The sequence below is a fragment of the Pyrenophora tritici-repentis genome, chromosome 6 (genome assembly GCF_003171515.1).
Source record: "Pyrenophora tritici-repentis strain M4 chromosome 6, whole genome shotgun sequence".
In the NCBI taxonomy this organism is placed as follows: Eukaryota; Fungi; Ascomycota; class Dothideomycetes; order Pleosporales; family Pleosporaceae; genus Pyrenophora; species Pyrenophora tritici-repentis.
In genome coordinates, this window is record NC_089395.1 from 672,346 (window position 1) to 685,808 (window position 13,463).

General features: G+C 49.8%; 5 protein-coding genes across 5 annotated transcripts; 2 read left to right on the forward strand and 3 right to left on the reverse strand.

Moving 5' to 3' along the window:
- Positions 1 to 575: 575 nt before the first annotated feature.
- On the forward strand, positions 576 to 893 carry PtrM4_114940 (uncharacterized protein; the record flags this gene model as incomplete). The annotated part of the gene is made up of 1 exon (XM_001934877.2): positions 576 to 893. One exon carries the CDS (start codon positions 576 to 578, stop codon positions 891 to 893), a length of 318 nt encoding a protein of 105 aa, XP_001934912.2.
- A 568-nt stretch (positions 894 to 1,461) lies between these two features.
- PtrM4_114950 (uncharacterized protein) lies at positions 1,462 to 2,895 on the forward strand (the record flags this gene model as incomplete). Its single annotated transcript, XM_066108149.1, has 1 exon — positions 1,462 to 2,895. The coding sequence occupies one exon, from the start codon at positions 1,462 to 1,464 to the stop codon at positions 2,893 to 2,895; it is 1,434 nt and encodes a 477-aa protein (XP_065961334.1).
- Positions 2,896 to 3,431: 536 nt separating this feature from the next.
- On the reverse strand, positions 3,432 to 5,256 carry PtrM4_114960 (F-box-TPR repeat containing protein pof3; the record flags this gene model as incomplete). The annotated part of the gene is made up of 3 exons (XM_001934878.2): positions 3,432 to 3,434; positions 3,606 to 4,865; positions 4,921 to 5,256. The coding sequence occupies 3 exons, from the start codon at positions 5,254 to 5,256 to the stop codon at positions 3,432 to 3,434; spliced, it is 1,599 nt and encodes a 532-aa protein (XP_001934913.2).
- Positions 5,257 to 5,598: 342 nt separating this feature from the next.
- On the reverse strand, positions 5,599 to 7,749 carry PtrM4_114970 (PutP, Na+-proline symporter; the record flags this gene model as incomplete). Its single annotated transcript, XM_001934879.2, has 5 exons — positions 5,599 to 6,477; positions 6,528 to 6,577; positions 6,630 to 7,148; positions 7,199 to 7,301; positions 7,348 to 7,749. 5 exons carry the CDS (start codon positions 7,747 to 7,749, stop codon positions 5,599 to 5,601), a joined length of 1,953 nt encoding a protein of 650 aa, XP_001934914.2.
- Positions 7,750 to 10,364: 2,615 nt separating this feature from the next.
- PtrM4_114980 (uncharacterized protein) lies at positions 10,365 to 10,466 on the reverse strand (the record flags this gene model as incomplete). The annotated part of the gene is made up of 1 exon (XM_066108150.1): positions 10,365 to 10,466. One exon carries the CDS (start codon positions 10,464 to 10,466, stop codon positions 10,365 to 10,367), a length of 102 nt encoding a protein of 33 aa, XP_065961335.1.
- Between the last annotated feature and the right edge of the window lie 2,997 nt (positions 10,467 to 13,463).

The window sequence follows — 13,463 nt, forward strand, 5'->3', positions numbered from 1 at the left end:
TTTGTTTACGCTTGGGTTGGCCGGGCAACGAACCCGAGGCCGTGGGCGCTGCGCTGGCAGGACAATGACATCACATGACTGGGCGCGATCGAGCCGAGATGAGAGCCTGCTGCGTCCGGCTTATGAAGGCCGCCTGCAGTAATCGCTGCATCAGATGCCATGATGCCACATTATAATGGGTATCGTTGATGAATACCGGCTTTCCTAGTAGACCTGCTCAAAGACGTCGTCCAGCGCAACTTCCGTTATATCCCTATACTCTTGCGATCCCTTTGCACCGCCACATGTGCGTCGCCTGTTCCTATTCGCATTATTCGGAGCTGTTTCAGGGCGTTGATTACTTGATTCACATAGCGGCGTCGCTCCTTTCCGAGTCGGTTGCAGGGCTTAGTCGTGCGCAGTGACAGCGGTGTGGTCGGCGCTTCCGTTTCCAGCCTGGGCGGTGACGGGCGGCAATATGCACGTCCAGCCCAACTCGACTTCAAACATTCTACTAGCCTAAGACAAAGGCACATCCTGCCCACCTGGGCTTTGACGACAAACCTACCCCACGCTGTTTACCGACTACCATCTCAATGGCACATCCACCTCCGCGATCCGCCTTCCCGTCCAACATCCTCAACCCCGCCGTCACCTCGACACCCTCGCCCGCCCTCTCCCACCATTCCACTACGCCTGGATCGGCCGGATCGAATAACAACACGTTCCTCATGTCCGCGAGTCCCGTCCGAAGTCGCAGATCGGCCGCTGAAGGCTACAAACCGAAAATGATATCCACAATTGGTGCCAAGCCCGCCTGCCTTGTGAACGCCTCGGTCACGTACGTTGGAGATGACCAGATATACGCTTTTGGTGGTTTTGATCAGTACACAGACGAGGGTACGTCGATATAGTCGCCTTGTGCGAGTGTCGCGGCTTGTCTCAGGGAAAGCTACGAACATGTGACAGAGCCTGTGCTGACTAGACTAGTATATAACCATGTACTTCGCCTCAACCTTGTCACACGGCAATGGAATCTCGTTGACAACTATGGAGATATCCCAGGAGTACGGATGGGTATGCATACCGCGTGTTTTCCGCTGGTTCCGGCACTAACACACCCTAGGACACACTGCATGTCTTTGGCAAGGCAATAAACTCCTAGTATTTGGCGGAGAGAACGAGCACCGACAACATCTTGCCGATGTAATCGTCTTTGACCTAAAGACTGCCCACTGGACACAGCCTGAACTACACGGACCTATTCCACGCGGTCGCGCACGCCATTCCGCAGTAATCTACGATGACAAATTATACATCAGCGGTGGTCAGACGGGGCACGACAGCGTTCTAGACGACATCTGCTACCTCGATCTAAAGACATGGACATGGTCGCGGACATGGCGATTCGTCCCTCGTTACGACCATGCCAGCTGGATCTGGAACGGTCGCATCTGGATCTTTGGAGGTATCAACGACGACATGGAAAAGAGCAACGAGATATGGTGGCTGGATCTTCGCGGCAGCCCCGAATTTGAGCATGCTATGAAGTATGGAACCGCCGACCGACAACTAACTTCATCCCGTCACCGCTACCCTATGCCAGCATCAGGTCAACTAGCCACCGGGAGCACTGGTTATACCGCTAATTCCAGTGTTCAATCATACCATGGAATGAGTTCCAGTCGTTCACCTTATGTTGCACCTGGATCCATCTCGTCGCTCAAATTCCACTCAAGTCCCAATCTACCCTCTCAGGCCGCGGGTACCCACTTTCACATCTTCTCATCCGGTTGCATGCTAGATTTCGTTACGCCTGCAGAATTAAGTTGCGAGACAAGTCTGTCGAGCTTGGAGCTTGATTCGTTGCGATGGCAGAAGCTAGCAGAAGGAAAGGACCTGTATAGCCCCAACTACCGCTGGCACTACTGCACCACCAACCCCGAAGGAACACATGCCTGGTTACTGGGCAGTCCAATCGAGTCGGCGAATGACGGGAACCATAACGGCGAGTATCTTAGCGATGTACTGGCGATTGACCTGCGCAAATACGGAATCCTGGGTAACGAGTTAGCCTCGGATACACGCTCGAAGATGATGCCCTCTTCCGACGCAAACGTGTCGTCACATCTTACTGGTATCGGCGCGGATTTATCCTTGACGTTTGATCAACCACCAGAGAGCGGCAGCGGTGCAGACTTTATCATCACCGCAGATCCAGATGACGACGACTACGTTGATGTTGCTACACCCGATGCGAACGGCGCATCAACAGTCGTAACTCCAGTCTCGCGCCCAATTCATGTTCACAAGCTAATCCTTCACGCTCGTTGGCCTCATTTCGCCCGCCTTTGGAGTGCCCAAATGGCCGAATTCCACTCCAAGAAGATGCACATACCTGAGCCGTACTCTGCGGTGCGCGCCTTCCTGTTCTACTTATACACCGACAGTATTGCGCCCAACCCACAAAACGGACCTTCACTGAGCGACGTAGCAGGCATGCTCGTCATGTCCAACATCTACGATATGCCTCGTCTCCGCCTCCTTTGCGTAAACCGTTTAGGCAGGGAGCTGGACATTGAGCACGCAGCGATAATATGGGAGCGTGCCGCCACCGCTGGCGAGGACTGGCTCAAGCAACGCGCAGCTACGTTCTGCATGGACAACTTCGGTCGTATCGTCCGCACCGCAGGCTACCGCAACCTCAGTCCCGCCAGTCTCATCGAACTTAGCTGTGAAGCCGCCCCAGAAGCACGCATCATCGGTGGCGAGGACCTCGATCTCCTGACTCAAGTCACCGGTCGTTCTTTTCACGGAAGCAGTCGCAAGCGCAGTCTAGGCAGTACAGGTGTCTTGACTGGTGGTGAAGACGACGAGATTGAAGAGGCTGAAGACGATGGTATGGACGTCAACTAGAGGCCACTTACGAGAGCGGGACTTCTTTGACTTGCAGTGAAACTCTTTGAATCGTATTTCCCACGTCCCGAATCAGTTTTGTTTTCCTTCACAAGCATATTTGCGCGGCGCTGGTGTTTTCTTTTTGTTTTCCTCCAACGGTGGGTTAATTGGGTGATAGTGGCGGCGTTTTTGGCTCGATCTGGTTCATTGCATTGCGCGGGTGCAAGGGACTTTTTTTTTCGTGTGTGCCTTGGATCCTCTAGGTCTCACTTTTTGGGGTAACGGCGGCTGGTGCTGACGAAAATATGAACTGTACACTGATAGTGTGTGCTCGTTGGTAGATGGTATCAACGTTTCTCTTTGCTCTGGTGTAGACGTGTCTTGTTTCCCTTGCTGTTGTGATGGATTGTGCTTGTGTTGTTAATGATGCTGAATGGATGTGAGGCTAATGTTGATACCGACGGGTTTTGATGTGGTAATGTAGCAACAATATAAGCAAGTAGTCGACACGACATGCTCTCATTCTTGACTCGATAATAACATAGTATTAACAGTCACTAGCTTTAGATCAATATTGATAACCCTCTCCCCATCCCCTCTCCTTCAGACCACTACATCCGAATCTTCCGTCCACCCTTGTGCTCATTCATACGGTAATCAACACGAACACCGCGACGAGCCGCATACTCAATCGCCTCGCGGCTACTAATTTTCCTACAATCATGTACCTTGATGCTTTCGAGCGTCGGTACCTTGTCAGCCAGCATGACAATTGCAGCGCCCGTAATCTGTGTACAGGAGAGATCAATGTCCTTCAACCCCGTTTTACACCTAACCAGTGCCTCTATATCATCGTCGGTGCACTTCATACCCGGCATAGTGAGGTGTTGCAGTGCGGGAGTGAGAACCCGCCTTGAAAATGACAATGTGGTTCCAAGGTCTATGTCGTCGCCGTCCTCTACAGTTACGCCAAGCTTCAATGAGACTAATGGCTTATTAGACAGCAGAGCTTCTGGGCCATCGTCCAATTGGGCGATTCCGTCGAGGAGGAGATGCAAGAAGTCTGCGGGTACGTTTTCGTAGCCTGAGAGGCTGAGGTGCGTGAGTTCGGGAAATTTGGATAGTAACAACTCGTTAACGGCCAGACTATCGCGGAAGCCTAGGCTGTGTATTTCGAGAGATTGGAGAGTGGGGGGGAGGTGGTTGACGCGTATTCTTCCCGAGTCTTTTATAGAGAGACTTGTTAATGGGGGAAGGAGTGATATGTCAGTTGGCCAGGTGTTGAGAGGGTTGTTTCCGTTAGTGAGGCCTTTAAGTGAGAAGGATCGTAGTGATGGTGTACGGCTGAAGAACCTGGTGAAGTCAAAGCGCTCGTCGTACATCCCGCCGCTGACGTGCATAGTGAATGATTGCAGATTGTTTAGTGTTACGGGCCATTGTCCAGTTCGATCTCTCGATGCCATGGGATCCGAGGCGTTGAAGAGGACATGCTCGAGTAAAGGTCGCGCTTCAAGTATGCTTTCAACATGGCTGAGTGTGATTGTCTCGTGTATGATACACCTCTTGAGATTCTTTGCGGCTCGCACAATCTCAAGGAGCGCCGGAGAGGATTTGTGCGGCAGCGAAATCAACTCCATGTCGGTGAGATACTTGGCGGCTATAGCAAGGTTGTGGAGCACATCCATATGCTCGAAGCGATGGATCGTTATGCGCGACATGCGGTACTCTGACCGCTTGAACATCGTGTTGACGAATGCACGTGGAACAGGCCTCCGGGCGCCAGAGAGGTCAAGGTGTAGCCACAGCTTCGGCAACTTGGAGAGGTAGTCGCGCCAGCCTTTACTGACGCGCATGCAGTTTACTTTTTGCCGGAAGGTGAGATACTCAAAGACCATTTCCGCGAGCTCACTGGGCAGCACGGTGAAGGGATCCATAGCTGCTGGCGGTGATAGAGTGCGTGTAAGTTTGTCATGGAGTTGTTGGAGAAGCTGAAATCGTACGTCAACGAACTATTGCACATTCATGTGCACGACGACGCAATACCTTGAAATTTTTGTCATCGACAGGAACGTTCTTCATGCCGTACTTGTAGATACCAAGTGCGGTTTCTGGCTTGTTCATCTTCTCTAGCACGCTTGCTGTGCGCAGATAGCCCTTTACGTCTTTCTTGTTCAGCCTGATCATCTCTCTACCATCCTTGACAGAAGCGTTGAAGTTATCTAGCTTTTCGTAGGTAGCAGCGCGGTAATCGTAAAGACTAGCGGTTGGACACGCCTCAATGCCAGTCGTAAACGTATCTATGGCCTTGTCGTACTGCTTGAGCTTATAGTACTCGCGCCCGAGTGCTTGGTACTCTTCTGCCGACATCTTACGAGCCATGGTGAATAGTGGAAGGTGTACGGGTGTTTCGCAGAACCACAAGGTTGAAGTGTGGTGCGTTGAAGTAGTCTCTAAGTGCTACATGAGGAAGGGGCTAATCGACCCGCTCGACGCGTCGAATTACAAGCGTGACGCGCTAGTGGGGGATAGCGGGGCACCTGCCACCCGAGCAACGCCAGTAACAGTACATGTGAGGAACGAAACGAGATATAAAAAGGTAAGTGCGGACTTGATGAATTTGTTCATTCACAATATGGTATCTTGCATCAAACGAAGCGCCAAATCGACTTAACACCAAAAAAGTCATTCTCTACATGCTGTTTCGGAAACCCAAGCTAGATCCTACCCCTTCATCTTCTCAGACACGGCTTCGGGAGGCGTATCCGTGCCTTCGCCCTCAGTAACCTCCATAGCCTTATTCGGCTTCTTCTTTCCCGTGATGTCCCAGTAAATCGACTTGAATGTCCGTACACTGGTCTTCCTGCCTTCCCAAAGCGGATACAGCCCTACAGCGAAGCAGGAGCAGAACATCCAGAGAATACCGATAACGACCCATCCGGTAAAGAATTTCTTGCTGAAAATGTATGATGAGCCGTACATGGGCATGGGCCAGAGCACGAGGAACGATACAGCCATGAAAAGGGTCAACCAGCGAGCAATGCGGGACGCTTTGAGAAGCTTGGCTTGCTCTTCCTCTTCGGCGTCAATGGCGCGTCGTTGTTCGCCTGGAACGCGCTCTAGATCAACGTTTGCAGCGAGAGCAAGGTCGTGGTCATCGCCTTTTCGGATCGCCTTCATGCTGACCCAATCATAGTTTTGCGGTCCAAACGAGTATGTCAGCATGGGAACGAAGATCAGTGGCGAGAGTAGTGCGACCACGTTTCCTGCCAACATGGGGTTGTTGGCGCCTGTTGAAGCAACTGTGAGCTCTCCACTCTCTTTCTGGGCTGTAACAAGCCATGCGATCAACGAGCATGCGAAGCCGAGTGGTGGTGTGAATGTAGCAGCAGCCCAGTTCATTTTCGACCACATGAGCGTTAGGGTTGCGGGGAGAACGGCGGAGGAGATTATAACGCCCATAAGAAGATACAGGTAGCCCATGGAGATGCCGATATAGAACAAGCCGGTTGACCATGCTGCCATCGCGACAGCGAAGCCAACAACCATGGTATGCGACATGTAGATGAGCTGTCTTCCAGTAGCAGCGGGGTTGATGTATGTCTGAAAACTGTTAGTTCCCTTTCAATCATGAAAGTGAGGAAGATGCTTACCTGGTAGAAATCATAGGTAAAGATGGATGAAACAGCGATGAGTTCTGCAGCTGGTTTAGAGTTAGTAAAGACCCTATTTCTACATCATTGGGTTGCACCTACACATCGCAGAAGTCACTGCCATGAAAACTAGGAGCAAAACAGCAGCAGCCCCTCCTGATCCCATCAAGGCGACAGCGGCTGTAGGCAGCACGAGCCCAGCAGTCACGTCAGCGTCGGCCATGCGGTTCGGGTATCCAGGAAATACAGGGTTACTCTCCAGTGCAAGAGCACTGAGACCCATAGTCGTAGCCGCGAGCCACGGAATTGCGAACCAGGAGAGACCGCCGATGATGTAACCTGGTAGGGCGTCTACAGGACTAGCGGCAATGGCCTTGTTATAGTAACCGTTGTCGCAAAAGACGGTTCCAAAGTTGCCTACAATATTGATCACGAAGAAGATAGCTCCCTCTTTTGAGCGCATAGTCATATACGAGCCACCTGCGTTTCCTTCAACCGGGTGATCCGCAGCGGCTTGAACCAATAAATCGAAGACTTTGCCAGGACTTCCGAGGTGCTCGTTAGTGGCGTATGCGGTGAATGCAAACATCAAAAGAATGACCAAGATGACGACAGTGTGTGCTGAGATCGTGTCAGTGGCTTTGAGCTACGATTTGGACATAAGAGCATACCATAGTCCGTCAGAAATGTCGCTTTGATACCTCCGAACATAGTGTACAAGACCACACCAACAGGCAGCAAGAAGCATGCAGCAGCAGTGGGCATACCGGTGAGCTTGACGAGTTAGTGTGCGGCTATGAAGTAATTCTTGTCCACGTACCGATGTCACAACAGCGGAGCCTCCAGTCAACAGCATGGAAGTGACGAGAATATTGGTGAAGAGACCAAATACCATGAACACTATGTGTGTCACGGTACCGTATCTAGCGCGAATAACCTCAAGAAAGGTATGGGCGTTAGGAGCTCTTCGCTTCAGCTCAATAGCAATTGTAGCAAACAAGATGATCTGTACAGTCGCACCCGAAGCGTACCAGAACGGTCCAGATACACCATATCGATATGCGACGGCGCTGGATTGGAGTAGCGTTGCTGCCCAAGTCCACGACGAAACTACTGCTGAGGCGACAAGTCCAGACTTGACTGTACGTCCAGCCGTGGAAAACATCTCTGAAGTTTGAAGTTCATAGTTGTATCTCTTGAGAACGAATGTCGTCAAGATCATTCCAAAACTAGACTGGTAAGTAAATATTTTGGTGGAAAGTAAGCCCAACTTACGAGAAGGCAAAACCAAGACCAATGACAATGCCATAGCCGAAGCCTTGGCTGAGCGGCGGAGTAGTACTCATACTGGACAAAACTCGAAGTTCTTCGAGAATGAAAAGTCCAGTTGGCGATCTGACCCTGTGCTGAAGCGCAAGAGAAGGCCTTTGTCAAGATATAGCAAAAAACGGAGGGCGACCTTGAAGATAAAGCCAGCGCCGATCCATTTTCCAAAGGGCCGCACGAGGCAGCCGCAGCGAGCCATAGGGCTAGCGTACATTTCGGCCATTAACGACCGACGACGACAGTAAATATTATTATCCCAGCATTGTGCATTATGCATGGTTGAGAACGGCTTTCGTGGGGTTGGAGCAGCAAAGGTCCACACCCCCGAGTGGAAGCGATTCGCGCGCCCTGGTACGCTGCTGATAACGCAACAGATTACATAGATAAGATGCAAATTTCTGAGTTACGAAACTTACACACAGTGTATTCGTATCCAATCATACGAGCGCACGGCATACGGTAATCGCCAGGCTCGACAGCTTGCTGGCTGACCGTTCCAGCTGGGCTTTTAGCAAGAGCAAATAGGCACACTCTTGAAAAGCAAAACATGCACATGCGACAAGCCACGACAGCAAGCTGAAAGGTATCTTGACTTGGATGGGCTTGGCTAGATAGGCGGGGCGTAGGAAGCACGTTGGAGCGCGGAAAAGCTTGAGAACGGGTCGGTTCCGGTCAAGCTTCGAGCGGCAATCTTAGCGCCTTCGCTTAGCTAACGATTGTGACTGCTTATTGGGTGTCATGGAATTCTTATCTTTTGGTGGGATTGGCGACGAGTCTGGGCTAGATGACACCGGTATCGGGCTCAATGGGTTTGATGGGTCCGGGTACTTTGAGGGGTAAGTGGTCCATTGTATGTTAGGCAGAGGTAAGGATGACCAAAAGATCAAGACCGAGAACAAGAGACGATGGGATTTTTGCTAACGATCGATAGGGCGAATACAGCTTATATCATAATCGCGAATATGGTGGCTCCAATGGTGCTATCTATTGAGTGGTTTTTTCCCAGTTGTATGTGCGTGAAGCAGGAGCCAACAACATTACAGGTTAGGTCAGCTCACAAAATTTTCGGGGTTCGCGCCACATCGTCTCCAATACGCAGAACACATGATGGGCCAGCTACTCACTTCAATTATCACTTGTGATGATGTACTGGTCGGGAAATCGTGTACTCACACTCTTTCTTACCCTTCAGGTATGACTTGCCAAGTTTAGATACATTGTGTAAGAGCACAAGCACGAGCACGAGCCACCGCGCATATGCGTGCATAATTCTCCACTTTCCGAAGATCGCCTACGGCCGTAAGTTCAGCAGCGTGTCGATGTCTTGGCCTCATCGCAAGGATGACCATTAGAAGAGTGATGATTGAAAGTAAACGACAAAGACATGGCAAGGCTCAAATGACTCTTACACTTAGCCTTTATTACGGCGGAGAGGGGCGCCGAGCGCTAATAATATAAGAGAACGACCAATCTTGCGTGATTTCGAAGTGAGAAGCGCGAAGAAATTGAAAGAATCACGTGGATGATATTGGACTGTTGCAGAATGCCTTTTCTGACGACTGTATTAAGCATAAAACAATTTAGTGTACCAATAATAATCTTTGTAAGACACTACATGTTCCTGATGATCGATATAGAAAGGAGAATGTCAGAGCGGATGCTCAGGTTGGGATATCGTGTAGGGATGTGGGGGGTCATATGGAGACAACGGTATAAGAACAGGTGTTCGTAAGCTTGAAAAGTCCATAGTCAGAGCTTATAGGTGTAATTCGGGAGTTGATTGATTGTTTGAGTCTGATGATGATGACGATAGCAAGTAATGTGTAATTCATCTAATCTCGATAAAACTGCTCCCTCAGATAGATACAGCGTATGCAAGAACCAACTGATCATCTATGATTCCCTAGAAACAATTCCAACACTCCCCAGTGCTGGCCAGCACGCAATGCCGATACTAGATGATACTATTCAGGCGCTTTGTACCTCACTGCTGAGTTTTATGGTAACCACAGCCAAAGAAACAATATGGATATTTCAAAAGGATCAGAACCAAAGCCTTAACGATGCTCAATCCATGTTCTTGCAATAGCAGTGACAAGTGTTTCCACCGTTCCTGTAAACGAAGTAAGCCTCTTCCTCTATAAATTTGGTGGTGCAAGACATACACTCGGGCTATGGCGACGGCAGTCGATCCGGGAAAACAACTTGATGCGCACAAGGAGGTTTGGCCTAGAAAATGTTAGCATTTGTCCGTGCCAGCAAACCAAAAACCAAAAATCGAAAGCTAAAACAGAACATTTAACTACTTACAAGCTTTATTATCTACAGCCTTGCAGTTGACCTTGTCAAACGCACAGTCCGCAACAATCAATTAAGTGGGTCCTAGAAGGTTCAGATTGGATTGATTGATTACCGCTTTAAGCCTAGTAGTTACCTATAGGAGTTTAAGCCCTACCTAGATAGGTAAGTGGGTCTAGGAGAGTGACCGGATTGAATTGATTGTTGCGGAGTCTAGTCAAACGGCAGGGGTTCATGGTCTCCTAGGCACCAAGTTTGGACATCGGCGATGGCGAGAGACACGAACAGTGTCGTAATGAGGATAGCTGACTTCATGGTGAATAATCACAAGGTCGGGAGGGCTTTGTGATGGATAGAGAGTAGATTGTAGAGTAGAATGATTGATGATACTCTGGTAAAGGGTAATGGGCAGCCTTAAATACTTGAGAAAGTACACATTGTCGCCCTCTCCCCTTACAGTACAAGGATATTGACTAACTCGTTCGACTGAATTGGCAAAGTGAAGACTTCCGTCTCGTCCCTACCGGCACCCCTTCTGCAAGAAGCACGGATCATGGTCTGAGTATCACAGGTTTCGTCTTGTCGAAACCTACCCACTTGTAGTGTTTTCGTATACCAGTCCGCAAATGCCACCCAGAGGGTGCACTAAGTGGCACCTACCCATTAATACCCAGAATAATCCTCGTAACCTTTATTTTTACTTCCAATGGAGTCCCTTTGCATGAGTCATCGCCGATAATATCGTCTGGTGTCTTTACGCCGCCTCGTTCGGCTCGTCGCGGACCAGTCGTCTGCTCTCGTGTCTCGGCGTCTGACGATGATCGGCGACCCCCTCGGCACTCCCGGCCTGTCATCCATTGCCTTGGTAATGCCCAGACCTATTAGTATACTCGCACGGATGGCGCTTTTACACTCGCTGACATGGGCGCTCTGACCTACACATGGTATAAATAAACCCCCACAGCTTACCCACCCCCTTTTGGTCATCTCGGGGGAGCATCCGTCCTTCTCGTACCCGATCCCGATCACCCTTACTCGATCTTTCCTGTCTTCAATTGCCTTGGTGATATCGAGACCGTCTCGTACATTCGTACGGACAGGATTGTTTCAGTTGCCGACATGGGCATTCTGTATGGCACAAATTAGCCCGCAACGATCTACTATACCAGCACCTTTTTTGGCAGCCTCGCGTAAACATCCGTCCTTCCCGCACCGACATCCCGCCAATTTTTCCCCTACATCGTCTGATTGTCTGCCCATTCTATCCCCGGATTATCCGGGTAGCTCAACAAGGCGATATTCACATCCGTTGTCCCCTCTCATCCTGATTGTATCGCTTGTATTCAGTTATCAAAAAGGTTGTGTAAAATCTCAGCTATTATCAGTCTATGTAGAGAAACCCAAGTATTGTAGACACAAACCGTGCAGTCTATCTACCACACCGCCATCGAATTGCTCGAAGGTGATACTCTGTAGTCCCGTGCATCTTAGGCACAGGCGCATAAAAATATGCATGGGATTTTTATAGCGTAAATAGAACGACAAGTCGGCGATCTTCCTGGGCAGCAAGCATCTCCCTGGTAAATCCGCTACCATTAAGCCACGCCTTGAACCACTTGGCTGTCAGCAGCCACATTGATGCTTACTCCGAATCTATCAAGGCCTGGTAGACCATGACTAGCTCTATGCACTTTCCACAAACTGCATCTTGATGATCCCTTGGTCTTAGTGTGCTGGGCTCTCCAGACGTTGACAGCGCACCAACCTTAGAAACATACCTCGATAGCGGCAGCGAGACTACTGTGTTGGCTATGAAGAAGCCTACGTATTGGACTCTTCGTTTGAGATACTTTGAAGGGCATAAATCTGTAATTCTAAAGATGGAAATCTCTCTACTGGGCGAGGTCTTGGTTTGACCGGGGGCCGCTGTGGTGCCGCAATTGCCGTTTCTTGCATAAAATCATTAAACCATAAACCACCTCACCCCGCAGGGTTTCGAACGACCAGGTCTTCACCGCTGCTCAGCATTCAGCTACTTTAAGCACTCTCATAACGGATAAAAGCCGTCAGTAAGGGGCAATACAGTTCTGAATCGACACCTCCTAACCACAGATTAATCGTATTGGCAACTGCAAAGTTCAATGCTTCCGAGAATTCTTCTGGAAATTCTGTAAAGAACTCTCGTAAACATCATTTAATCGATAATTTTCCAGTTAGTATGCCGAGGATGGTGTATCTTGGTACTGCAAAGACGATGAAAGATCTCCGCGCGTACACAAAAAAACTCCACCTCGGCTTCCCTTGTGCTCTGGGGTGATTAAATGACAACTATGCTTGCCATGCTGCCTTTCCAAATACAGAGTCAACCTTTGAGACATAGAAACCTCCTCTTGAAACCCGAAAAACCCAATCATGCTTGCCATTCCTACCGTAGCCAATCCACTTAATCTCGCATCGATCCGACCTAACCAGCTATACCACCCATCGAAGGGCTTGTACTTCACCGTTGACAATGCCGATTCCACCGACCCTCCAGTCCACAACACTAAGCCAGAACATGGTCTGAAATACGCAATTCCACCCTGAATACAACCGAACATCACGCGCAAACAGTTGCACATCTAGGTAACTTCATCCTACCTGCAAATAGCTAAACGGTACTTGAACTCTTGATTCTATGGATGCTGCCTATGATAACAACTCCCGTCTTCAAAGCGCCGTTTCCAAGATGCCAGAGTTGAAAGAAGGCTGCAACGGTAATGAGAAACTTTTCCGCTATGCTACAAGCCCTCTCATATCCATGTTCACATCACTGGATCCGCAAGACTGAGCCACTTTGAGCACTGCGTGTGTGAACAAGATGGGGGGTTCTTTTGTTTCCACCCTCTAATCATCCACTTGACAACCCATCACCAAATCTCACGCCTCAGTTCTTCCCGTACTCGCTGAGTACGTTCACGACATCTGCCCTACATCGCCAACTGGCGAGTCCTTGTTAGTATTCCGTACGAACGCGACGCGCTGCCCGGCATTATCGTCTGTCCATGTCAGTGGACATTCATGCACCATCACCTTCGACGGCGGCCACATCTACAACCGGGCCCTCGCCACAGCCAGCATCCAGTGAAAAAAGAACGTGGCATCTCAAATCTGGAATTTGCCCCAGTCACGCATGGAAAAGGGGGGTGGCTACATAGTGGCGTTATATTAAAGCTTCAGTGAAGGGCCGAGGAGGTTCAGTGTTAAAGCGGCGGGGCAGGATACAAGAAAGATATCTAGACGTACGCGGGTATGCCATTTTGTGATCCTTTG